The sequence below is a fragment of the Paroedura picta genome, chromosome 2 (genome assembly GCF_049243985.1).
Source record: "Paroedura picta isolate Pp20150507F chromosome 2, Ppicta_v3.0, whole genome shotgun sequence".
In the NCBI taxonomy this organism is placed as follows: domain Eukaryota; kingdom Metazoa; phylum Chordata; class Lepidosauria; order Squamata; family Gekkonidae; genus Paroedura; species Paroedura picta.
Genome location: NC_135370.1, coordinates 114,533,219 through 114,561,073, shown reverse-complemented (window position 1 = coordinate 114,561,073; position 27,855 = coordinate 114,533,219). Strand labels below are relative to the sequence as shown.

The 27,855-nt window shown below is 43.2% G+C and overlaps 1 protein-coding gene across 2 annotated transcripts in view; it reads right to left on the bottom strand.

Moving 5' to 3' along the window:
• The window catches only part of TRIM44 (tripartite motif containing 44), a 111,114-nt gene that overhangs the window by 67,813 nt on the left and 15,446 nt on the right, over positions 1–27,855 (bottom strand). For both annotated transcript variants that reach the window (XR_013228369.1, XM_077322177.1), the window contains exon 3: positions 5,640–5,879. Coding sequence is in view for 1 of the 2 variants with exons in the window: in XM_077322177.1 (XP_077178292.1) it covers positions 5,640–5,879 (240 nt within the window). In the remaining variant the exon portion in view is untranslated. The remainder of the gene's footprint in view (positions 1–5,639; positions 5,880–27,855) is intronic.

Here is a 27,855-nt window from a genome sequence, read left to right as displayed (position 1 = left end):
TCACAGCTATATAATGAATATACTATATAATGAATGAGAAATGCCAGATGTTATATTTGGATTCAGAAAAAGAAGAGGCACTAGATATCATATTCCAAATTTACATTGATTACTGGAGCTTTCCAGAAAATTTACAAAGAATATCAACTGGTGTCAAATAATTACAGCAACGCTTTTGACTGCATGGATCATGAAATAAGTTTTAAAAATACATAAGTGTGGCTTTAAATGAAACAAGTATGCCACAATATCTAATTGTTTTGATGCATAGCCTATACTTTGGACATAAGGCTACTCTTAGAACAGAATATAGGGGAAATCAGCAAAGTTATTAGACAAGGATGTATTTCATCTCCCTAGCTCTTCAGTCCATGTGTAGAACATATCCTAAGGAAAACTGAATTACATTTAGATAGAATAAAAAGAACAGTAACAATTTGAGATATGCAGATGGCACCACATTACAGGCAGAATACAGTGAAGATCTGGAATGACTACCGATGAGGGTTGAAATAGAAAGTGCCAAAGCAGGCTTATAGCTGAACATAAAGAAGACAAAAACAATGACTACTGAAGAACTTTGCAACTAGGACAGACAATGAAGAAACTGGAATTGTTAAAGATTTTCTATTCCTTGGCTCTATCAACAAAAAAGGAGACTGCAACCAGGAACTCAGAAGGAGAATGAGACTATGAAGGGTAGCCAAGAAGAAGCTAGGAAAGATCCTTAAATGTAAGGATTGTGTCACTAGTGTCCAAGATCAAGATCATTCATAACCTGATATTCACCATTACTATGTATGGGTGTGAAAGTTAGACAATGAAAAAAAATTGACAGAAAGAAAACTGACTCATTTGAAATGTGATGTTAGAGGAGAGTTTTACAAACACCATGGACTGCCAAACCCCCCAAATTTGTGGGTTGTAGATCAAATCAAGCCTGACCTTTCCCTAAAAGCTATAATGACCAAACTTTGAACACATTATGAGAAGGCAAGAGTCATTGTCTGTATACTAAAGATTACAGGCATCAGCTACTTTCAGAGCAGCCAGATATAATATTCAAGCCCTCTTCCTGGGAAATAATGACATGGACTCATCACTGCACATCACTAATTAATAGAGACAGTGGGTAGTTCTGTGCTTAACATTGAAACGTATTTGGGTAAGATTGAGCAACCAACTTCTCAAATATTTGGTATGGAGATAATCCCCTTATTCAGAGAAAGAATTACCTTTTTCGCAGTGGCAGAACCTACAAAACACAAAGTGAACAAAGGATTCCAAGATACTGCCAGTGAAAAGATTCCTGTGATCTAAAGAGAAGATCAACAACCTTTCCATCCATTTATCAAAGTCTCTGCAGGTCTTTCTGCACGGCAAGTGAATCAAACAGTGTTGTAGAGACTCAATCTGTGCTCAGAGCAAAAGAAAAAGAAGCTACAATTTCAATGCATGTTCTTTCTTGGCCTAGTTTCTTCAAGTCATCATTGGTGAAACTTCTGGGAAGCAACTGAAGTTTCACCCAGGTTAAAGTTAGCTCTTTGCTCAGGAAGTTAGAAGAAAGTCTTGGAGTAAAAGTGTCCCTGCTTTTCCAAAGCTCATACAGTTGCCCAGTGTTTGTCTAAGAACAGTTATGCTGATGATTGTTCACTTTTTGTCCCATCCATTATTCTAGTTGGCTACTAAAATGGCTAAATATATCAATTTAGGATAAGACTAGTGGCTTATTTTTGATAGGCTTAGCTTTCTTCTGGTCAAAAGCAACATAGAATCACCAAAGCATTTATGTTGAATGTTGAAGACAGAATGCTAGATGAGATGAACCTACAGCATGATGCCGCAAGGCAATTCTTCTGTTCTAATTTTCGTATGCATGACAACAAATCTTTCCCTGATCAGAGTCCCTACAAGCATGAATGATTCTTTCCCTGTTCCCTGAATCTCTCAGCATATTGATTATCAAACTGTTCCTTTTCCATGGTTCTGAGTCAATTGTTTCTGTGGAAAAGCAGGTATTGTTCTTATTTCAACAGCATTCTCAGTCGTAACGTTGTACAATGCTTCTATTTTGCTATTCAGAAGTTCCTTCACTTTGAATTAACCGATTTTACCTCAATAGCAGAGTATCTGCTCTTACATGCGTAACGTTATCCAGGTTGGATGTATGACTTCTCCAATCAGAAGATCTCTCAATAGAATAAGAGAGGACACCGGTCTGATACTGTAAATGGTTACTGTTGGTCATGTTGGACAGCCCTTTGGTCTGACAGAAAAATATGTGGTGCTCACCAACTTTTAGAGGATAAAGTAAAATGGCTTGTCAGAAATATCACCAAGGAAGGTGATCCCAATTATGAGGAAAGAAGATTTTCAATAACATCACTGACTATATTTCCCATAGTCACGAGTGGTTATTATTTATTTCTATCAGAGGAAGTAAGCACAGCATCTCATCCTGATGGGTACTACGCCATTGGCACAAACACTGTTAAGTGGGGAATTAAAGAATCCAAAGCAAATGTAAAAAGCCCTTAGTTGTTGACCAGGAGAAAGCTGGAAAATGTCAGGGCACCAGCAGCAAACCACCAAGCTGGCAACTGCTCCAAGGGTGGGTGGCACCACAAATTTTTCCACAGATTGGGGGGGGGGGGAGAACAACTTAAGGAGCCAGTACTCTCTTCCACACTGAGAGGAAGGAGGAAAAATCCACCACCAACATAACACTCAGTCAGTCCATGGCGGGCAGTCCACAGAGGCAGATATTTAAATCTCTGCCTGCCTTACACAGCTTATTGACAAGACAAATGGGAGTGAGGGAGCCATGCCTACGAATTAACCCAGCCTTCCTCAGACCAGCAGGGGATTGGGCTTGGTTAAGGTAGATTCATACAGTGCCTCAGAACATTAAATCATTGATTAACAGTGTGAGCAGGAGAAGGAGCAGGCCAGGAATGGCAGCATACTCAGCCTTCCTGAGACCATGCCCAGAGGAGGAGTTGGCAGCAGTGTCCAGTGACTGGTGCATGGAGACTGCTCTCCATCAATGGTAGGCTTTCATCCAATGGGAAGACAGGAAGCCTTATGAGGCATGCACTGACTGTAGGGATGCAATTAATAATTGGAGGGACAGGGCTAATGAGAAGATGCCATCTCTTCTTTCCTAACACTGAAACAGAGAGGCCAGGGAGAGAGGAGGACTTGGGTGCCTGCCTAAGCCATTCCCCTCTCACTTTCAAGGCCAAGCAGGCATTTAGTCTACAGGTTGGAGGGAGGACAGGGCTGCTGTGGCAAACATTTTGTTTGGGATAAAGTATTTCTCAGGATAAAGATGTGCAGAATAACAACATGTAGCTGCCTGTGACAGGGGACCTGAGTTCCACTGCTCAGGTGATTTTCTTCCTCCTCATCTTTTAAGATGAATTTTATCAATATCAGTTTATTTCTTTAGCAGCTGAACACTCACCACTGTATTCTCTAAACATGGGCGTGCTCAGATAATCCTCAAAGTGGTGACAAGGAAGAACTCTTACACTTTATAAGCTCCTTTGTTCCCATTTAAAACATCATGCACAAAGATATTACTATATCAAAAATAACAACTTTGTTACAAGCATACAAAAATTAATCAGTCCAGTTCAAAAAGACGGGGGAAGTGAGAAATGCATACACTAAAACACTGACACATGGAGAGGGATACAAGTACAGATATATGCTAATATCTTGAAGCCAAGATGAAGAAGGTTGTGGTGTTTGTAGTAAAAGAACACACAAATATAGAGAGCATATTGTTTGCTGTGTGGAACAGTGAGATCAATAGTTGTGAATTACCAGCATTCTGCTGGGGGTTGGACTATGATTCTATGATTCTAGAATATTTTTATCCATAAAAAGGAAGGGCCTATTGGGAATGGCATAATTTTGTATGTCAAAGACCTTTTTTGCATGGGGGAAAAAGGCCAAGCCAGCGCTTGTATCGTAGTGGAGCTAATCCCCACTTCCACATGATGTTGGTGCTGGCCGGCTCTGGCCCGCTTTAGGTCCTTTGTTGGCCTGTGGCACAGGAATGAGGATATCTTTGCATTCCCTTTTTCACTACAGGTACCAAAGGACCCTATCCCAGCGCAGGCCCATGTGGAAGGGGAAGAGTTGGGCCTTCTAGGCCTGGTTCCTCCCTCTCCTACAGCATCTTGGAAGGGCCATTAAATGCCCCAGTCAGTTCCATGGTACTTCATAATCCCCACTACCACAGGAATTTAAGTTAAAAACAAAAACAACGCCGCAAAGTGTGGCGGAACCTCTCCACCCCAGCTGCCTCATGCGGAGGCAGTAATTCAGGGCGGACCGGGTCTGATTCCCCCGTGAGGACCCAGGAAGCAGTGTGGCAAAGTGCTCCATCGCAAACACCCAGCAAGAGGCCACGCACAGCCACCACCCTGAGTAGGTCAAAGAGTGTTCATCACTCAGCTAAAAAGAAGACTCAGAAACCAGAATCCATATAATCAACACAAATGAAAAAGCAGTTCCAAAAGTTAGGTATCAGTGCTGCTTTTTTAACATCATACTCAAACTTTAGTGATCTATAAAGAAGAGCTGGTTTTTATGTATCACTTTTCACTGCCTGAAGAAGTCTCAAAGCAGTTTACAATGACCTACCCTTCCTCTCCCCACAACAGCCACCTTGCAAGGTAGGTGAGGCTGAGAGAGCTCTGACAGAACTGCTTAATCAGAACAGCACTATCAGGGCTATGATGAGACCAAGGTCACCCAACATGCTGCATGTAGAGGAGCAGGGAATCAAACATGGCTCTTCAGCTTAGAAGCTGCCACTCTTAACCATTACACCACACTGTTTTATCATGCTTATTAAACTCACTCAAGCATGTTCTTTGGAAATGTAGTATAATCTTCTAAATAAACTAAATTACTTAGGACATGACACCTCAATGATGACTCAACTTACCCAACCTGCCAATTATATCTATCATTTCAAGGTCTAATCTCAGCCATCCACACAGGTGATTCAGGCAAAGACCAGAGATGGAGCCTTTTTATGGTGGCGTAGTATGAAAAACACCTGTGGAATGCCCTCTCCCTTTAAGATTGCCTACAAAACTGGCTTTTAAACATTAGGCAAATCAGTTTTATGCACAAAAGCTTTCAACTGAACTTCAACCCACTGCCTTATTTTCTACCCGCTTTCCTGCTGCCACTTTTATAACTTGCAAAGGAAGAGAAATCAAACAAAATTAAATAACCTTTAAAATAGTATTGCATTTCCTCTACATTGAATAATGAAAGGATATAATCAAGAGGTTACAGGGAAGTCTAAATTATCTCTGTGTGTCCTGATGCACAACATCCTAACTTGCTCTTGTAAAAGAATTATAGTTCCCTTTTAAAATGGATGGAGGCTATTAGCTGTCTGCCCTTTCAAACCACCTAAGTAAATTGGGTATCAAGGTAACCACACACCACTCATAATGGGCTGTTACTTACAGCACTGCATATCCTTTTGGAAGTTTAGTGGATTTGTGGCCATCTTTAAATGACAAGCAATGAAGGAGACTAAACTTCTGCATCCATCATAAAGCTTTACAGCCCTTTGCCATTAACTGCTTCATATGTTCTTTATTTACCTCAGGCTTGAGCAGGGCTAGCTCATTAAAGGTGTTCAGCTGTCTTGTGAGCTCTGTCATTTCTGTCATCAATTTTTCCATGCGAACATCAATTTCTGCCAGAACCTCTGTGGTGTGGGCAGTGGCCAAGGCTTCCTGAAGATCCACCAGGTGAAGAGCTTTCTCTTCCTCTTCACAAACCAGGCGACGTACCTTGTCAAATTCTTGCTGAATGCACAACTTCATGTCACTCTGAGTCACCTGGAGTAAGAAAGAATAATGGCATTTTAGAGAATTTCTGACAATTCTACCAAAGATCTATCTGGAAGAAGAGGAATCTAAAATGTTACTGGGGGACATAGTACTCCCCCCTCCCGTACAATGCAGGGCATTCACCACCCTATCACTCATCCACTGTAACTTGCCACCCCCTTGAACCTTCACAGAATCAGCCTCTCTGTCAGATGGCTATCTAGACTCTGTTTAAAAATTTACAAAGATGGAGAACCCACCACCTCCCAAGGAAGCCTTTATATAATGCTTGAGAGTGTTCAAAGAGTTTTACAAGCATTGTATTATCATTTTCTATAATGGTCCCCTATAATATGGATCAGTAGGAAAAAGGACTTTGCCTAGGACCAGCCAGTGACCTCACAAGAAAACAAAGATCTCCTGGATCACACTTGAAGCTCTCAGCCACTAGATTACACTAGAACAAAAAATACCACTAAGGATTAAATTATGTTTAGGGGATATGAAAGATAGTAATGTAAGCAACACTGAAAAGTAAGCAACACTGAAAAGATGACAATGAAGCCAAAGAAAAAACACCTGGATCCTACCTGAAATTTCTCAGAATGGAAGGATTTAAGTCCTGGGAAGCAAAATGCTTTCCCAAATGCTGCTTTAACCCTTGTTTGTTGGTAGCAACAAAGAAGGGCTAATCTAAATTGGGGGGCTAAAACAAAACAGGAAACAACTGACTGCACCTCCATATATACAGTGCCCAGAATAAATGTCCACCTTGCCCAAATGCAGCAGTCAGGCTGAGACTTAATCAAAATGACAAATCTGCAAAATTAACAAGCCAAGGGTGTCTTGATGAGAACATTTCACAACTGGATACATATCAAAGCATGATTTAATACCGGAATGAATCTCATTTTGAATCAAGTTTTAGGGTAAATGAGAATGTGACTCATTGTTACTGTGTAAAAGATCTTGTGGAGCACTGGAATCATGTAAATAAAGAATATTACAGAAAGAGGCATACTAAAAAGACAGAATGAGTCTTAAACCAGAAAGCAACAACAAAATATTCATTATGCTGACAACCAATGTTAACACTTCTCTTGTAGCTGGTTCTGCTAATCCCAGAGAACATACAACATGTTCTAAACAACAGTTGCTAACTCAATGCATAAATTCACGCTGCTTAAATAGGGTGCCTTATTTAGAGCTTACTGAGTACGATTCAGCTCCTCCAATTTAGCTTTTGCTAAATGCTCACGCCTGTTTTGCCTTCCAGAAAACACATTATATAAAAATAAAATCCATATAGCTCAACACTAAACTAAAATGGTTCAGATTATCATTACATTAGTGCTAGAAAATCACAGTGGCAGCAGGAGGAGAAGGAAGGAATGATAACAATAAAAACAACAGTGCATGTGAACCGTCCACCTCCTCAATAAGTATTTCTAAGCTGTGTTTTCTCTGCCTTAGATAAGTATTTCTGTGTTTTCTCTGCCTTAGATAACTTTTGACACAGACTCCTCTCTACCAATTCTGCCCTCTATTTTGAGAAATGAAATACTTCATAGCCCCTGGGAACATCTCTAGAGCCAATAAAAATGTACTGAAATGCCCATACATAGAGAACTTTAATAAGTTGCTGCAATGAAGAAAATCCTGCCTTAAAAAAGTTGTTTTTAGTCAGCTTAATACACTATAAGCTTTTAATCAGCTTAATTCATTACCCCCCCCCCTCCAAAAAAAAGATCAGTGAGATCAAGTGACCAAAATCTGCTCAGGGACCATGGCTCTAAAGAAATAAAACTTGCCTTGACCAGGGCCAGAGCTTTTTGGGCCCAGCCCTACCCTGGTTAAATGTCCTCCCAAGTGAGATCAGGACCCTCCAGGACCTTAAACAGTTCTGGAAGGCCTGAAAAATGGAGCTGTTCCACCAGCATATGGTTGAGAGCAGAGAATAACATCATGAAGAGGCTTGCCTCTCTGCTCACAAACCCACCCATTCTCCATCAATCAAAACCTGAATTAACCATAAGTAGTAAATAACTACAAGGTAAAGATAAAGGTAAAGGTAACCCCTGTGCAAGCACCGGGTGATGTCTGACCCTTGGGGTGATGCCCTGTAGTGTTTTCATGGCAGACTCAATACAGGGTGGTTTGCCATTCCCTTCCCCAGTCATTACCGTTTACCCCCCAGCAAGCTGGGTACTCATTTTACCGACCTTGGAAGGATGGAGAACTGAGTCAACCTTGAGCCGGCTGCTGGGATAGGTGATTTTAACTGTTTTTAATTATTTTAATACTTAATTATTTAATTTTAAATAGTATTTTATATATTCTACTATTGTTATTTTATTGATGTTATCTGCCCCAATTCTGTTGAAAAGGCAGGCTAGAAAAATAAATTAATAATATTGTATAACCTGGTGGAATGAGCTCCCAGAAGAACTAAGGGCCTTGCGGGATCTACCAGCTTTCCGCAGGGCCTGCAAGACGGAGCTCTTCCGCCAGGCATATGGTTGAGGCCGGGGCAGCTCTCCCACTAATCCATCAGAGGATCCCCTCCAATATTGAGATCATTGTTAGATCTATTGCATTGGCACCACCCTTTTTCTGAATATTATTCTCCCCACCAGGCTGAACTTGGGGGAAATTGGGTAAATATGATTAGAATTGTGACCACTGCCGCTTATATGTTATATGTGATATGTTGTTTGACGTAAATTGGGGGGTTTTATGGGGATTTTAATGTGTTTTTAACTGTTTATGCTGTAAACCATCCTGAGACCTATTTGGAGAAGGGCGGTCTAAAAATGAAATAATAATAAATAATAATAATAATAACAGCCCTTGTAAAATTGTTAGGATATTACAGTGAGCAGGAATAGCCTTGCTTGGTAACTGCTACTTTAATAAAACAATGATTATCTGAGCACTTCCATGTTTAGAGAATACAGTGGTGAACGCTCAGCTGCTAAAGAAATAAACTGATAATAATAAAATTGATCTTAAAAATGAGGAGAAAATCACCTGAGCAATGGAACTCAGGTCCCTTGTCACCAGCAGCTACATGATAGATTCTTGTTATTATGCACTCATAATCTCAACAGTTATGTGACCTTAAATAATATGAAATTCACCAAGTGACATGTGATTTAATGCCTCAACAAATGCAACATCACCATAACTGGGAAGGTGAATGAGGTTAGCAGGATGAAGTGGGAAAGCCCAGGCAGGGAGCTCATGCTATTATCTCCTGGAAACTGCACAAGACCTAACAAAGTCCCAATGAAGGGAATCTTCCCCCCCCACCTCCCAGATCTCCTGAAAAGAAGACCAAGCCTTCTACCTGCTTGTGAAAGCCTCAGGGGATTTCTGATGTTCTACTGTTTTGTCTTTTAATATTTCAAATATAAACTACCTTCAATGCCCTAGCAGTTGGTGTTATATTAACAGAGGGATACATTCCAAACGAAGCAATAGCATAATTATAGTATTTCAGACCACAATGAGCGGAGGGTAACATTTTTAATGCTGTTCTACAAACACCCTGCAAACAGAAACCAAATTGTAACAGCTCAACTAATACCTCTCTCTGAGCTGTGCTAGTTTTCTTCAGATAGGGAGCTGTGTTTGCTTATTTTGTAACACGAGGGAGCCTTTCAAATAATATCCCACAATTTGAAATGGTGTAGCTCATTTCTCCTCTTCAGAACACTCGAATCACATTCCACTGCATGTAGATGAAGACGGCACGAAAACGGCACAATTCCTGTACTGTGCACTGATTGTCCAGAAAGGCCCTCTCTTCTTGTGCTCAGAACACAGGAGGTATTTATAGCAATCATTTCATAGAGGGGACCCATAGGATAACAGAGTCTTTGTTTTTCCAGGAAGGCTGAAACACCCTCCAAGGGATGCTGCTTTCCAAGGAGATCAAATGTCCGTTCCCTCAACTCCAGGCATGCCAGGCAGAGAACCACTAGGCTTCCTTTCACGTGTGTTAGAAATGAAAGTTTTTCCACCACATTTGTCCAAAAGCTTCTCCAGTCCTGTCTCTATGGCAATGTGATTTCTGCAGCACAGCATGTGAATAAAAACTGGCAGTGAGTTACTGGTAGAAGGGATGCTGCAAATCACTGGTGGCCATTATCCTGAATGCTTAAAAAATACACCAAAACCGGGTAAAGCAAGGCAGCCTAGCAAATTCTTTGCATACCTTGCTTTGAATTGTAAGTGAGAGAAGAGAGAATCTGAAACTGCAAGTGGCAGCCAGAAGCATGTTCTTCTCTCTCTTTTTTAATTGCCACAGTGAACACCAGATTTGTTTTTGGCAAGGTTGCTGTCAACAAGGGAATGTGATCAGCCATATTTTCTCTTCAATTAGCACTGCTAGAGGAAGACAAACTGTAAAAATAAAATCTCACGCTGAATTTGCTCATAAGGCATTCTGGCAAAAACTGTAAAAAGACTTGCACAGGTCAAGGGTAGGAAGCAGCACCAACAGAATGCTGAAACAGCTTGCTTGGTACAGAAGCATTCATCCTATTAGCCAGATGCCTGCCAAGTACAAAGCCAGCCAGCATTCTACCTTGTAAAGTATAGAAAAGGGAGGGCAATTCCAAGGACAGATCTAATAATAATACAAAATCAAAGCAGTTTTGTGAGTGGCTATAACAGTTCTGCAAATAATCATTGAAACCTGTCCCTGTTGCACGCCCTTCTCCGGAGAACTATGTCTTTTAGTGCCCCAATATCTTCAGAAGTCTATCTGTAACAGCGGGAGCTGTTATATAATATTGCGCTAAGGGCTAAGTGGGTGGAGAGTGGGCGTGGCCTGCCAGAGGCAGGTCATACCCACTCAACAAATGCAATCATTGGGCCAAAGTTCTGAACAAGTAAATGGCTGGAGAGACACGGGAACTGAAGTGACTTTTTTCAACCTTTACCTGGCAAATAAAAAACTAGTATAAAAAACCTTACTAAGGTCAAGACTGCTGTGCACAGAGAGACTTCCCTCACTTCCAGCTCCCATGTGAGGCTCTCTACTCCGCCTCTCTCACAGGGAGTCTGCTATGGGGAGAGGAAGGGAAGATGATTGGAAACTGCTTTGAGACACCTGAGGCCTGCTGGGTCACTGTGGCCCATTCCCCATTCTCTCAGACCTCTCACAGCCCCACATCCCTCACAGGTTGTCTATTATGGGGAGATGAAGGGGAAAGGTGTTTGTAAACCACTTTGAGACTCCTTTGGGTAGAAAACAACAGGGTACAAAAATCCAGTTCTTATCTAAGGAGCAACCATGAAAGAAGCATGTGGGCACATAACATTTTATTCATAGTGAAAAAATGGAAACAGAAGGAGCAGGTTGGACACCTGTGTACTGTGGCTACCCCATGTGTATTAGGGCAAGGGGACATTTCAGTGTCTGTGGCCTAATTCACACAAAAAGGGATATGATGGAGAACTGGAAGGAATCGGTTGCCATTTAATCTCGCCCTAAGAAGAGTCTCCATTCTGATTTTCCCTTCACATATCTGAAGACATGGCTCTGTAAAGCTCATCTGTAACCACTATGCCACAATTCCCAAAGGTCAGTACTCTCCTACAGTCAATATTCCAAACCACAGATTCTTGACACCCATATCTCCACACCCATGCCCTCATTTGTCATTGTGCCACCACAACCTCCCACACAACACACACATTCAACCCCATGCCCTTACAGACTGGACAATTCCTCCCCTTCCTCTGCCTACCACCAAGCTCCAGCGCCCATTGTATTTCTGGATACAATGGGCTTTGCCCCTAGTTTTGATATAAAAGGCATCAACACCATTGCAGATCCAAATTCTACACCTAATTTGGCAAATATCAGCAACCCCCATTTTGTGCCTAAGTAAAGACAACAGAAGCCCAAACTCATCAGATCTCGGGAGCTATGTAGGGTCAGTACTTGGAAGGGAAACCACCAAGGAAGGCTCTGCAGAAGGCGGCAATGGCAAATCACCCCTGTATCTCAGTGGCCTTGAAAGTCCATTGCTGGGGTTGCACTTTACACAACAAATCTAGCTACATAGGAAGGACCCTTTATCTATTTAAGCTGGTTGTGCTTCCAAACCTTCTTCCAAAGCTAAAATCAGAAGGATCTCCCCCCCTTTTCTCACAGTTGGTTCCTCTCCGTAATCTTCTTCCAACGCCAGGAATACAATGCCAAACACTCTTCTAGACAAGCAGAGCATGTTTTTCATTCCATGGGCTTACTTTCATTCCCAGATTTAACCTCAACCAACTCCCTGTTCCTTATTTCCTTGGTTGGTCTGTTCCACTGGCAGATGCCTCTGCTGCTCAGTCAGAGATTCCTTCCCTCCTCCTGAAACATCTTCCCATTTGTCCCACCACACCTTCTAATCTCTTTTGGGTAACCCCTCCCTTATCCTTTCTCTCTAGGTTAGTTTACCCTGGGCTAGTTAGTAGGCAGAAGTGTAATTTGAGGAATTGGGCTTTTGGCTATAATTAATGTACACTTGGAATGTGGGAATGTGAATGATTTTTATTGGATTAAAATTATTGTGGTACTATTACAATTTAACAGTTCTGTTTTCCTGCTTTGTATATTTGCCTTGATTTTGAAATTACATGCTAGTAAAATACCAGTCTCCTTTTCATCTTTCTCTAAGCATGGATTTATTGAGATAAACTAGGACCCATGTATACATTAGACCAGTGGTCCCCAACCTTTTTTTGGTGGGGACCGGCAGGGCGACGGCCACGCCCGCGCATGCGTGGCCGCACATGCGCAATAGAGCCGCGCATGTGCGATTTCGGCCACGCAGCACGCATGTGCGAATGCGCGGCGCGGCCCTTATTCCCTCTCCCCCCCTCCCGCAGTAAGAAGCTTCCCGGGCCGCAAGTTTGCGGCCTGGGAAGTGTTTTACTGCGGGGGGGGGCGGGGAGAGGGAACTGCGGCCCGGCTCCCTGGCTTCCCGGCCCGGCACCGGGCCGCGGACCGCAGGTTGGGGACCACTGCATTAGACAATTCAAAAAGATTCCTTTTTGCCCCGTGCTCCACTTCATGGGCTACTGACAGACCTGACGTTAGAAATGATTTGGGAAACATCTCTGACCTATAATTCCCATCCTGTTCCTAAGATAAAGCTTACCAGAGGAAAAGGACAAGCAAAATATTCATATTTTGCAAAGCCTAAAGAACCAACCTCGAAGTGAAACCAGCCTGCTCTGAAAATTTGAATCACAATGATATAATATTACTAGGCAAAAAGCCTCCTGCAGTTTAAAATGCAGTGGGTGCTAGCGGGGGAATGGTCGGGGGGAAGGATGTGGGTGTGAGGAGAGGCAGAATGGCTCCCCCTCCCTTCTCCTGACTGTAGAGTCCGAAGGCGGTGGGGTGGGCATGCAATGGTCTTGTAGCTTGTGGCCCTTGTCCTGGTCACCAGTAGCAGCTTCGCCATTGCCACCCGCCAGGCGGAGCAGTGGGCAGGGAAAGGCAGGGCTGTGTGGTCTGATGTGCTCCGCGGTAACGGAGCATCTGTGGGGCTGCTAACACACCTCATGGCTGGCTCCTGGGGGCGGGCGGTCCAAGGACCAGCCCAATCCAGGGGCACCCAGCTTTGCTGGGAGCGCCCAGATTGGCCCATGGAGCTGGAAGCAGTGTCCAGACACCCAAATATGTCCTGGACACCGCTCCACCCTTTGTGGCTCTTCTACAATATTAGAGGGCCATTAATGATTAAGATGGAGCTAGAAGCAGCATCCGGACACCTGGATATGTCCCAGACACCAATCCGCCCTTAGTGGCTTTTTTACAACATTAGAGAGCCACTAATGGTTAAGATGAATGTTATCCATTTCAGGGATGCAATTCTGACCCCTAACTGTATAGGTCCCTCTATAAGTGTTTGCTACCCAGCCTGTTTAAAGATGAGACATGAATCTTCCTGCTCCCCCTCCCCAAAGTTTTTAAATCAGGGAAAACAGTTTCCAGTGTTCCATTTTTTCTAAAAGCCCAGTGACTCTTCTAATACAAAAAAAAGGGCAGCAAAACAGGAGCAAAATCCACATAAAATTGTGACACATTTCCAGCTTCCAAATGGCTCCAGTTGATGACTCATAGTTGATGCTGGCAACAGAGAGGACATATTAATTGTGGAACATAGCAGATGCCTGGTAGTGAGTGGGAGAGTGGGTGGGAGATGTGCTTTGGGTGAGGGAAAGTGACCACTCTTTGAATAAATTAGTTGCAAGGCTAATTTGCATTTCTTATTCAGAGGACAGAATTCGTGTTTCTTCAGTGGAGAACATACAGCTATGAATGCATGCCATTGTCATGCACTGGACAAATGTTCACTCAACTTTCTGTGCAAAGTATGGACAAAAAGAAAAGGGACAAACCCCCAAACCAATCTTTTAAAATACAGCTCCCCCCCCCATTCCAATTAAAACTAAATTCTCTACTTATGAATCAAGCCAATTCAAAGAATTTCCGATTAGTCATTTTCCAGTCTCCCGGCCCGTCTGTTTAGAAAGCAATTTCATTCCATTAGGAGTGAAGCTTCTGACAACCGCTCGGCAGCTCATTAGTGCACTGTGCTTTTGCCGTTTGAAGGTACTCATCAGCAGCATCAGGCTAAGTTGCCAAGATATGGATGTGGTTAATGCACAACAACAGATTCATCAAAAGGATAAAAATAAGAGGTGCCATATCTGGATATTCAGTTAACTTCTCTAGAATGTGTCCATTTGTTATGAAGGGTAAAATGGCTGTGCTTCCAATAACTCTGCCCCCAAAGTCTCAAAGAGATCATTTCCTTTGATGAATGCACTTCTGCCATGCATGAGAAGGGTCTCCAGGTAACACTTAGGCTATGTTAGGACTACCCATTGCTGGTGCAAAAGCATTCAAAGACATGAACTATGCTGTGTACCCTTAAATTGGAACGTTCTGTGTGTTGAAGTCCTGCAGTCCCTCTGTGTTTGAGTGGATGAAGTTCCATACAGGTGAAAGGAATGGACACATCATTTGGTGTCTCCTGCCTTGGCCTTCTTCTTATCCTTTGTCTCTACCAGTACCTTTTCAAGATTTGACTCACCAAAAAGCAGACACTCTGCAACTTCTCAATTACCTGAGTAGTCTCTGAGGAAGTGTCCACCTTCCAATGCTTGAGCCACAAATTGTGTCTATTCACAATGGCAGCTACTTGTGCTCTAGCCCCAAACTATATGGTATCTTGGCCTGCATATGCTATGAACTCAGCCATACTCTTAATCTTAAAATGGGCTGATCTCTGCTCCCAGCTGACTGCCCCTGATATCTTCATTAAATTATCTGCCCAAACATCAATAGATCATGTGAAACTAGCGATCCCGGCCCCTAAGTGAATCACAAGGGATGCTGCCTCATGTGCTCTCTTGAGTCCTGTCTCATTGCACCTGTCCTTGCCATCTTTTTAGAGTGTTCTCGCCATCCTTTGGGAGGACTGATTCAGAATGTAGAGCTACCACTGGTGCATTGACCAATGGGATCTTCAGACAGCCATAGTTCGCATTGGTAGACAATAGATCTTCTTAGCAAATGAACTCAAGGCTGAGCCTCCCTCCCCTTAAGAGTAGCCCATTCAGCCCTCATCACCTTCCCATAATGACAAAGAAAAGGTGGGACACATTGCAGCTGAGGGGGAGCCTTGAAGATCCTTCCATCTAAGTCCACCCCCTCCTAAGGGAGTTCTGGGTCCTCGGTCAATTCTGGAGGAATAGGAAACTCGTAAACAGGACCTTGCTCAACATGCACTGAAAATCTTCCATGCAGAAGAGTCTAGTTGAGGACTCTTGTGGTTGGTCTTCAGTTCCAGACAATTCACCTTCCTCCCACTCCGAACCCAAATATACAGAAGCAGGACAGGCAGAGATGAGATCAACTAAGCTATCCCCAAACTCAGATTGACTCGCCAGGGATACCAGTTCTAAAACATTGTTTTCATCTCTCCCCCCCCCCAGCTCCATTGAGGTAGGTGCAGGCAGAGAAAAGGCTGAAGGCTCAGCTGCACTGGCTGTCCTCATCCTCTTTGACCGGGGGGGGGGGGCATGGCCACCCTTCTGCCTGAAGGAAGACCGGGTGCCACAGAGACCACTGAATCTCCAGCCATATGAGTTGCTGCATCATCTCCCTGGAGGAGAGGCGAAGGGCCATGAGGTCTGGATGAAGGAACTGATCCTGCGATGAGCAGGGGGTTAGACTAGATGGCCTGTATGGCCCCTTCCAACTCTATGATTCTATGATTCAGTAGCCAGTGGAGAAGGGGTGTGGGCAAAAGCCCCACCCCTGCTGGAGGAAAAGGCCAGAAACCCCCATTGGGAGACCAGTTCCACAGCTGGTAACAGGGAGCCTGGGCTGGCAAGGCTGATGGGACCTCTCGGGGGCCAGTGGTAAGCCTTGGGATGGGTATGGGGCTGAAAATTGCAGCAGAAGTGCCTGGGTAAAGCTGCACTGCAAAAGGGCCTGCCAGCCCAAAAACAGTTGTGGCCGAAACTGCAAGCGTAGCAAGAGGCTGAGCGCTGTCGGGGAAGGTTGGCTCCAGGATCATCAAGGTAGCTGGAAAGCCGCTGGAAAGCCACTGGAAGTCCCTACTTGGCCTCGCTGCAGCCGAGGCCCATTGCTCCTCACAGCTAAAGGTGGGGCCAACACTGGTGTTCCCAGGGCAGCCGCCATGGGAAAGGTGGGGGGGAACGTAGGAGATAGGGCACAGACATTGCCGGGGAAGCCGCCATTACCTGCTGTGCCCTTGCGTTTTCCCACCTGTCCCTTAGTCTTCACAGTTGCCCTGAGGGCCGGACCACTCCCCTTCTTTTTCTGGGCAGCCTCCCCCTTCCCAGGCTCCTGGTCACGCACCACAGTTTCTTGACTTGGAGGGCTCTCACCCAAGGGGTACACCAGACCTGCTGCCTTCCTGCAATGGTCAAAACCTTCAACAACTTTTGGGTGAGCAGTGGAGGAGTTTATCCCAGGAGCCTCGGAACACTCATTTAGCAGGGCTGCCAACTGCAGCCCAGCACACACCACAGACAGCTTACCCAACCTGGAATCCTTGGGCAGGAACTCCAAGGTGTCTAGAGTCCATCTGCAACTAAATCCCAATACCAGAAGCCTCTGTCTGGGATGTAGCCTCTGCAATTACGTTCTTCAGATTCTTTTCCCTTCCATGTAGAGATTGTAGTGAAGGTAGTATCTAAGTTACCTAGAACTAGGGAGTGGAGCTAGCCACGAACCTAACTACCTGAGTGGAGGACTATCCAAAACTGGAATGGCCAGTCTTCCGTCACCCAGTCGAGCAACACAAGTCATTTACCTTTGAATAGCCCTACCTGAGCAAGCAAGAGGCATGACCTAACCAGCCTTGAATGACTTCCCCCACTGAAGTAGATCTCCCTTTTTAATCATCAAGCTATTTAACCTATATCTGGATTACTCAAAGGAAGCTACCCCTTGAGGGACTGCTGCATAAGCCCACCAAAACAAAAGGATTTCTACCAGGGCACATTAGTAATGCTACTCCTATTTACTGCAAAGGACCATGCAGGTGGTTTATACAGATGGCCAGAATCACTATTACAATTTCATACTACACTCACTCCAAGGATGTCAGGCTAATGTACATGTTTCACCTCGTCCATTTTATTCTCAGAAAAATCATGTGAGGTAGATTAAGCTGAAAGATTGTAAACCTCAGGTCACCCTTACCTGGGTGGGGATTTTGTGGCTTGCTGGGATTTGAATTTTGGCCTTCCAGTTCTAACTTGACCCTGTAGCCAGTATCCTTAACTGACTTTAATCCTAAGGGCAGATATCACACTAATACATTCAAGCTCTATGTCTATTTAAGTTAATCAGTTGTTAGCAGCGCAGAACTAAAGAGTCACGTACTTCTAAGCCCACTGCTTCAGAATTCCATTTAGGATTGCATTGCAACTGGATTATGTGGAAGTTTTACATACCCAGTACAATGCAAACATATGAACAGAATAATGTCCTTAACCTCAGCCATTAAATAATCTCTTCTTTCATGTAGTGTTCAAAGGAGATCTGGCAGTTTATTTAGACTTGGAGGCTGGCTCTTCTTGAACAAAGCCCATGTGCCACACAGCTGCTGAGGCGTCTGACTTCAGAATGGCCATCCCCTGCAGCAAATGCCACTGTTATAAGGAAAGTGGAGATGTATCCTTTGTTCTGCATATAGAGTCTGTCAAGCATACATGGGGTGTGGGAACAGTATCAAGAAATGTAGGGTCTATAGGCCTGTGTGGAAGTCCCGCCAATATGACTCTGCCTTTCCCCAGATTAGGGAGAATTAAGGAGCCAGGTAAATAAATCAGGAGCCAAAATACAGACCCATTCTGTTCGCTAGACTTACATGTTAAGCTGATGTTTAGTCAACATTTCCACTTGCCTCTATAATACCAACACCGAGATGCCACCACCCAGTTGACTGAAGGTCAATTGGGGGAGGGGGAGGTTTCCTGTCAAATCGATCTTCAAAGTCACTAAGGACTTGTAGAAAACGTACTTCTCCTATCACAGGAGAGACCCCATGCCAATGTTGGCGTAATGGCTTTCTCTGTGTCAGCCCGACTATGAATCAAGCAAGCATGTGTGCACATGAAGAACAACAACAAAGGAAAAATTATAATTAAAATGAATGACGTTCCTGGTCTTTTGCAGCAGGGATCTACAATATCAATTGCTTTTTTTCTTTTATTGAATACACTTGAGTGCTCAGGCTCACTCTGACAGCCCAGTGGCATGTGGATCAGTGAATTATTTCAGAGCAAATATGAGTTTCTCTATTAGACCATTCCAAGTATTCCCCCCTCCCTCAATTCAAAGCATTTTCCAAGGTTAAGGCACTTTCCTCAATGCAAATAGGCCACATCAGCACAAAGAAGTGTGCATGGGGGAGGGATCAACTAGAAGAAAAAGGTTCTGTCATAAGCAGCTCTATTACTTTATCTCTATTATTATAGTAAAGTCCTACAAGTAGGTACCAAGGGCTTTTAAAATTAAATGTCAAATACAATCCAGCAGTGGAAACACAAAGTAGTGTTGCCTAGGGGGAAAAGAGCCTGACAGCCTTGCTCTGCTTGTCAAAAGTGGCATTTGCCTCCTAATTATCTGTTTGCACAAATGAATCACTATTTGGCAGAATATGTTACCAAGGACTTGAAATAGCACAGAGGATAAGAAAAATCTTCAGCAGGTTCTGGATGGTTTTTAAACCTTTGGTAAGAATAATGACAAAAATGTCTGAACAGTTTCTTCCTCTAAAAATGTAATTCTGCATATTGAATGGCTGCTACTTCACCATGTTAATTAAAATATGACAGGCATCCTGTATGAAGGTGACAAGAGCTGACTCACCTTTAAGTTAACTCTAGACCAGCTAGCTAGTTTTACCCACTTTAGTACAAGGAATGATCATTTTACATACACATTAATGTGTTTCCAGGTATGCGCTTAAGCATAGATTTTTAAAAATCCCAAAGTTACATATTCAATTCCTGAGAAAAGACACAAGGTATTTATAAGATGGCTCCTCCATTTCATGTAACTCACACTAGAAACATGTTACATCCATTAAGTGACTATTACCAAAATGAGCATTTGTTCCTCCCTGGTTATAATGTATACATTGCAATAAGTGTGCAATAAGTATGCTTTTTCATTTTACATGCACTTTGGTTGTCATGTTCAGTGATACATGCAGTTGTCAGGATAACCTGATGTTGACTGCAAAGGCCTATTAACCTCCCTTCATACTTGGGCTTGCTTTGTGTAAGGAAAACTGAGAGCCAGTTTGGTGTAGTGGTTAGGAGTGCAGACTTCTAATCTGGCATGCCGGTTCGATTCTACGCTCCCCCACATGCAACCAGCTGGGTGACCTTGGGCTCGCCACAACGCTGATAAAGCTGTTCTGACCGGGCAGTGATATCAGGGCTCTCTCAGCCTCACCCACCCCACAGGGTGTCTGTTGTGGGGAGAGGAAAGGGAAGGCGACTGTAAGCCGCTTTGAGCCTCCTTTGAGTAGGGGAAAGCGGCATATAAGAACCAACTCTTCTTCTTCTTCTTCTTATCATTTGTAATTTCCTTCCGGCAACCCAAATAGCCTGGTTTAGCCCAAGTCCTTCAGAGCTTGGAAGCTAAACTGGGTTGGCAGTGCTCAGTACTTGGCACCTCCAAGAAAGACTGGGATTGCTCTACAGAGGAAGGAATGGCAAACAACCTCTGCTCCTCTCTTGCCTGAAGCACCCTAAGGATAGTCGTCTAGAGTTGGTTGCAATTCCACAGCACAGCACATTATTCTTCTGATCACCTCCCCTTGGTTAACATCAAATAAGGATCATGCAAGAAGCTTGTACACTTGCAGAATGGAACACTGGAGACAAAGGTAGAATATGACATATGTTATTTGTCATACCATATATAATCGCATATAAGCCGAGTTTTTCAGCTCTTTTTTAAAGCTGAAAAAGTCTCCCTTGGTTTATATGTGAGTTAAAAAAAAAAAGGCTGCCAGACTAGACATGTGGGAGTGGGAGACAAGTATACTTAACTGAAGAAACAGAGACACAAAGAGACGCAGCAAGCCTGGGAGGGGCAGTGGGAGGGGAGGGAAGAACAGTCTCCACCTCCACCCCTCACTGCCTTAATGAGACTAGCAGGAGGATAGCACATGCTGCTGCTGCAGGTAAGCTCCCTCTGTCTCAGAGGGAGAGCAGAGAGCAGAAGGAGGAAACACCCTTAGAGGAAGGAATGGAAAGTGGAGGGGACGCAGCTAAGAAGAAGGGAATGGGATAAGAAGGACTGGATATAAAAAGATAAGAGGGGTCAGAGGGAGGAGGAGGGTGATGAGGGAGGAGGGGGGGGGGTGGGAAGAAAAGGGAAAAAAAGATTCTGCCCAAAAGGGAAGGGAAGGGGGAGAAGCCACTATCCAAACACCAGTGTTGGCTTATATGCAAGTCAATAAGGTTTTCCAGCATTTTGTGGTGAAATTAGGTGCCTCGGCTTATATGCAGATCGGTTTATATGCGAGGCTATATGGTATATCTATTCTGAAGTTGCCACATATTGGTACGTAACATATTTCATAGAATCATAAGAGTTGGAAGGGGCCATACAGGCTATCTAGTCCAACCCCCTGCTCAATGCAGGATCAGCCCAAAGCATTCTAAAGCATCCAAGAAATATTTAAATGTTAGTCATGGCCTTTTTGTTTCACTTAATGCAAATCAAATTAAAGACTTTCCTGATTAAAGATTTAAATGCTCTGGCTTTCCTGAGCAGTAGTAGATATTTTATAATACACTCATAACAAATAGCTGACAGCTAGATAGGAGTCCAGGGGCACCTTAGAGACAAACAAGATTTTTTTTGCGGAGAAGATATAAGCGTTGACCGCTAAGTCTCCCTCTTTGAGCATCTAACAAAGGCAGTTTTGACCCTTGTAAAAGTATACCCTGAAAATCTTTTTGATTGTATCAAGCACCCCTCTAGCCAGGGACTTCAGGAAAGCCCCACACCACAGGAAACTTTCAGCCCTGAAGCAGCATCAAGGTAAAGCAACAGCAGCTGAATAGAGAATGCTGGCCCTTCTACAGTATCATCTGAATTGCCTGGTTGAACATTTCATATAGACATGCTGTAGAATATTCAAATGTTCATACAGTCAATATGTATAAAATAAGCTTCTCATCACAGGAATGTATTTATCCAATCTCTAATCCAGGTGTACATTTTATGCAATAAGCACACATACAGAAATACTTGCATTAGAAAGAGCTCACAGTAACAAACATGCTTAACGTACTGGGTTGGATCCAGACTAAATTTTCTTCTGAAAGAAGGGGTACAATAATTTCCACCAATTCCCTCTTCCCTTTGCAAATTCCCGCTGTGCCTCATGCTGCTCCTGAAGGTCCCCTGTTCCTCCAGTGGCACCATTCCAAGGTAATCAGTGGGTCTGTTCTGCCAGCAGAGGTATGTTGCATGAAAGGAAACTTAAGTTGGGATCCAGCCCATCATCACTGTACCATAAATTTCTATGTACCTGTTCTGCTTCAAAAGGTACCAGTCCCAAGAGAGGAAAACTTATAATACTGATATTATGGCACGTTTTAATAACTGGCTAATCTAAACTAAATTAACCATTCTATGCCCATTAGAAGGGTTTAACTCAGTTTATGGTTAAATAATTAACATCACTAGAAGTTAGAACAGCGGAGCAGGTTCCCTATTGTAGTGTGGCCACACGGGAGGTAAAATATGTAATTACATGGATATGAATTCTATATCCATGCAGGCAGAGATGTGATTTTTGTTCTGTTTTTTGAGAAACAATTTAACTCCTCAGCTTTCTGACTCTTAATATAACACATGAATAAAGAGGGATATACACACAGAGCCAGAGGAGGAGAATTTAGCTATCTCATTTAACTCCCGGGCCTCATGAGAAATGCCCAAAGGAGAATCATTGATTCCTCTAACTTGAAGCTGATCAAAAGAAGAATTTTAAAAATGGCTGAAAATGGTTGGATGAAATATTACTGATGAATCAGTATCAATATATGAAATAACCACAAGAGTTCATCTGGATTCAAAACTTGATTGTTCAGCCATTTTTAATTGTTATTTTTTTGCACATCAGAAATGCAGCATGTTTCAATGAGCACTTCTTTGAATAGAGCTCACTGCCAGTAGCTGAGCCTTAGAGGAACATAAACAATGGAGAAGATTCTGCATTCCTCAACTTCACATCTTTTGCTCACTAGATCTCCACCTCTATTGGACTCAGTGATCCATAAAGATAGATGAGAGTGATCCATAAAGATAGATTCATATGGGTAGCCCTGTTGGTCAATTTTAAGACCAACAAAGATTTATTCAAGGCGTGAGCTTTAGTGTGCAGGCACACTTCCTCAGACAAAATGGAACAAGGATCATGGATACTATGACACAGTTTACTAATTTGCCACTAATTTATTATTTTCTATATATCCGCACTCTCATGTTCCATTTTGTCTGAAGAAGTGTGCCTGCACATGAAAGCTCACACCTTGAATAAATCTTTGTTGGCCTTAAAGGTGCTATTGGATTCAATTTTGCTTTAGAGTGATCCAGTTTAAGCAAAAACAGATCTGGTCAAACTAAGGGCCCCCAAATATGGCTGTTTTCTATGTACTTTTTAATGATGCTCTAGTACAGAGGTATAGTTTTGTTCTAACAACGGAATTCATGTGGGGAAACTGATTTTAAATTTAGGCAGGAAAGGAATAAAAAAATCTGTATCCCTTCTTGTCATGTTTCAATTTAATGATATAGTGACAACACATAATATATTGGTTAGAGCTGTAGTATAATGGGAACCTAGAAATATAAAGATTAAAGATGTTTTGAAGTTTGGAGGGGGGTTTGTAAGGGGAACAGAAATTTGGGCAAAACAAAAATATATACAATATTTACAAATGAAATCCTAAGCACAGTTACAGTTCCCAGAAGTCAATGGGTTCTGCAGGATGTACTCTGTTTAGAACTGCACTGATAGTTGCCTTTTCTAGCTGTATGATATCCGGAAAATATAAAGCCATGAAAAAGGTTGGTAGATGGGCTAAGCACATTTGGAACCTGTTTCACATTGTCCCATCCTATTGCTGCCTTTTCAGGGAGGGGAAGGACCATCTGGGTTGAGTTGTTTCAAGACCACGTTAGCCATTCCATGCACCAACCAGTTAACACATATAAACAATATTTCTACTTTTCACTCAAGCAACCTATGGGCATTTCCACACATCTGTAAAAATAGCGTTATGCCAGGTGAATGGTGTAATGCTAAATATAATCGTGCCTCCTAGCCCCTTCCTCACCTTTTTGATGTCTCGCTCTTCTCTGCCACCATTTTGCACTGATCCCCAAGTGCTGCTGGAAATCGTGGAAGAGAGCAACACGCCTTACATGCGACTCTCTTCCACCTGTCAATCAGGCCTGGCAGCCAATCCCCTTTTTTCATGATTTAAAGGTCCACCAATGCCCACTAATTATTTTCTTGAATGCAAACATTTAAACAGCTGATTACCCACCTGTGGCAGTGAATTCTTCAAGTTAATTACATTTAGTTGACCTTAGCAACATTAGTGGCTGCACATATAGGGTTTTTTCCTCACCCACCCCACCGCTCTGCGCACGTGCATGGGCGCTGCTGTTGCTGCCTTCCCCCGGCATACACACGCCCCCCCATGAGTACTTGCCACTGCCCACACACACACACGCTCCCCCATGAGAGCTCACTGCTGCCACCGCTGCCTCCCCCTGGCACACACACACGTTCCCCAGTGAGAGCTCGCTGCTGCTGTCTCCTCTCTCCTGCACGCATGCACACAGATGCTCCGCAGAGTTCCCTTGCTATGAGTGGCCAAGGCAACTGCCTGGGGGCCTCTCTGACTGGCTGGCTCTTGCCGTGGGCTTGCAGCTCCTTGCCCTGCCCCCCAGGTGTCTCTCAGCTCTCTGCCTTCTTCATTCACCCTCTTCTCTCTGGGTTAGACATGAGAAACGTTAAGTCCAGCTCTCTCATGATTTTGGTTCCTCTCCCCCTCAGTATCACACATCGTTACTTTGAGAGAGGGAGGGAGGAGAGGGTACCTTGCTCCCTCATGAGATCCAACAGGGAGGCTTCTTCAAAGGCAATAACCTCGGGGGCAGGGGGGGCGGGCAGGATGGGAGAACAATTTTCTCTGGGGGAGGCGAGGGGGGAGAGGGGGGAGAGGGCTTTAGAGAGGCATGCTTTGTGCTACAACATTTGGAAAAAATATTTCCACATAACCTGCACGGTTGTCCACCTATTCATTGCTCCAGGATTTCAGAAATTTTTAAAAAGACATTCCCATCATCAGGAGAGGGGAGCAGGAGAGAGAGTGGGATGAGGCAGGCACCTTTCACACGTTTTAGCCACAACTTCCCTCCGCTGGTTGCTCTCCATTAGGTAGCACTACATAAGTTGGTCAATCCACTTTTGGGATTCATCAACTAGCGCTTTAAAATGGAGGATGTAGCCAGCCAGTTACTGCCCAAACGCTGGTTGGCAACATCATATGGAAGGGCCAGAATATAACGACAATGAAAGGTAAGTATTTCACTATTTTTAAATGGTACAGAAATCTCCTTTAATTCAAAGAACTAGAAGTCTATTTCAGAGATGCCAGCTATCAAGGAGGAGGTATTTCAGTTGCAGCAGCTTCTGGAATGCATCCAAGTCCCATATCGAGAAAGGCAGCTAAATTTTTACTAGACAAAACCATAAATCTTTGCCCACCCTTCGCAGAAACATAATGCTAAAAATAACTATAGTGCCTATGGGACTTCAGCATTTGGATTAATCAAGTCTTGCGGCGCTAGTGGGAAAATTGCTACAGGAACAAAGCACTGAGGATTTTCAGGGCCAGACCATTCAAGTCAAGGATACAGCAGCATTCAGGGAACGAAACAGCTTGCTTCTGGGTTAAGCAGCCATTCTGTGATGATTCAAATCAGCACAAAGAGTCATAATTTCATCAAATATTAATTACAAGAACCACTCAAATGTATAACAGAATAAAACAGATGTTGACAATTTGGCCAGATTGAAACACTGAGTTCTCAGTGTTAAAATCTCAAATCGTACAAACTAGGCTGGATGTAAACAATATTTGGATATTCAGAGTTCTGCACAAACCACAACCTTTAATGTTTCAGGGGGCTTCTTTAAGCATGGCTGGATACAGGAATATAGAAGGCCTGATGCAAACCTTAGCTTGTAACCAAGACTGTTTTAACATCCCGGTCCATTCCCACTTCGTAGAACCAAATGACAAGAACAGCTCAAGAAGAAGAGTTGGTTCTTATATGCCGTTTTTCTCTACCAGGAGTCTCAAAGTGGCTTACAATCCCCTTCCCTTTCCTCTTCCTACAATGGACCCCCTTGTGAGGTAGGTGAGGCTGAGAGAGCCCTGGTATTACTGCTCGGTTGGAACAGCTTTATCAGTGCTGTGGTGAGCCCAAGGTCACCCAGCTGGATTCATGTGGGGGAGCGCAGAATCTAACCCAGCTCGCCAGATTAGAAGTCCGCACTCCTAACCACTACACCAAGCTGGCTCTCTCCAGAAGGTATTTTGCACGGAGCCAAATAAAACAGTTTTAAAAACATCCAGTTTAGACCGCTGTATTATACTACAATTGTTATTCTGCACTGAATATAGTCTGTTGAAAAACTACACTGCAATACTTTCTGCATGGAACAATTCATAGCCCTGCCCCTGTAGTTTTGCCAGTGACATGCTTTGTTCTCTAATGCAGTCACTAATCTGCATGACTAATAGAGCGCCTGAGACAGGCAGGAGAGAAATGAATCCGTGAAAAGCATCTTTCAGAAACAATGCTTAAAAGACACTTAAAGCACCGAAGAGGCAGTTCACCATGCAGAGCAAAATCAGTTTTGTGGAGTAAATTCACTCTCCTGTGCAGAGATCAGAAAAACAACGATGTATTTAGTGAATATTCATCAGCTTTTGCATCATGCAGAAGGGGCCCAAGAAGGAGCTTTTATAACAGGGTTGAACTATTGTAAGTGAATTTGCCAAGTAACTTGGATACTTCATTCCTGTTAAGTGAGTAGCGTAAAGAAGTACTGGAACCCACTTTCCTACTTTATGGGGATCCAAAGTGATTCATCACATTGTTGTCTCTGCCACATCATCTTTGCAAAAAAACCTTCCAATTTGCACAGTAGGTTAGGCTGAGATTGGACACAAGCTCACCCAGAAAGTTTCCATGGAAAAAGGTGGAATCTGGACGGGTTTTCTTAGGCTCCAATCACTAACTCTTATGTCATGCTGGCTCTAAGCGTTGCTCCTTAGCTTTTCAACTGCACCATGAATACCATCCTACTCAGTGCTGTATTTTATCTATAATTGTGCCTTATACTTCACCACACCATGCATTCTTGAGAAGAAGCTCTATTCTGATGCAATATGTCTGGGGGAAATTTTATGTGTTTTATTGTATTTTGGTGATGGGACACCTCAACAACATTGTGTTACAAAGCAACATAGAAAGGCATTAAATGAACCAAGTTTTTTCATATAAATGACAGTAGCCATTTTCTTCCAGTAGTAGGCACAGTTGGTATATCCATCAAAGCTAGTAAAAATCACTTCAGGGCATACCTATTAGTTCAGCATCCAAAGTCAGGCTGGGTCCATGGATATCCCCACCTATTAGAAATGATGGGCTAGATCCCTAAGCTTCTTCATCTTTCACCAGCAGTTCCTCGGGGCCTCCAAAATTGCACTGCTATGGCAGGTTTGCCAGCAGAAGAGTAGCAATTTTGCCCAGTTCCCTGTGCCTTGTGACATTTCTTCTAAAACATTCCCTTAGCTTCCCAAATTGTCTTTTTATTTGTCACTAGGAAGTTGTTAAAAAGGGAAGCATTAGTTAGATGGGAATCTAATATGACCACTTGAAATGGGATTTTGTTTGGGAAATTCCAGACCATATTAACTAATTTTTTTGCATTGGATTTTGTTAATTTATTGAAATGCTTTAACCAGGCAAATATTGAATAATGAATGAGAAAATAGCATTGCAAAGGGGAACCAGACAGCAATGTTTTCACTAAACTACTGAATCCCTAGTAAAGTATCTTAGGGAAAGATAAAAAGATAAAGAAATAACTCTGGAGAAAGAGCAATAATCAACTGCAAAGGACTTACAAATTAATAACATACAATTGGAGACCTACAAGGATTTACAGGATATAAGCTATCCCTGCCAGCCTGGCTTGGCCTACTCCCCTCTGCAGCTGTCTCCCTTTCCCCTTCTATTCCCCACAACCTACCTTCTCTCTCACTTGCATCCCTGGCACCTAATCATGCTGCTGGTAGCTGGCACGGC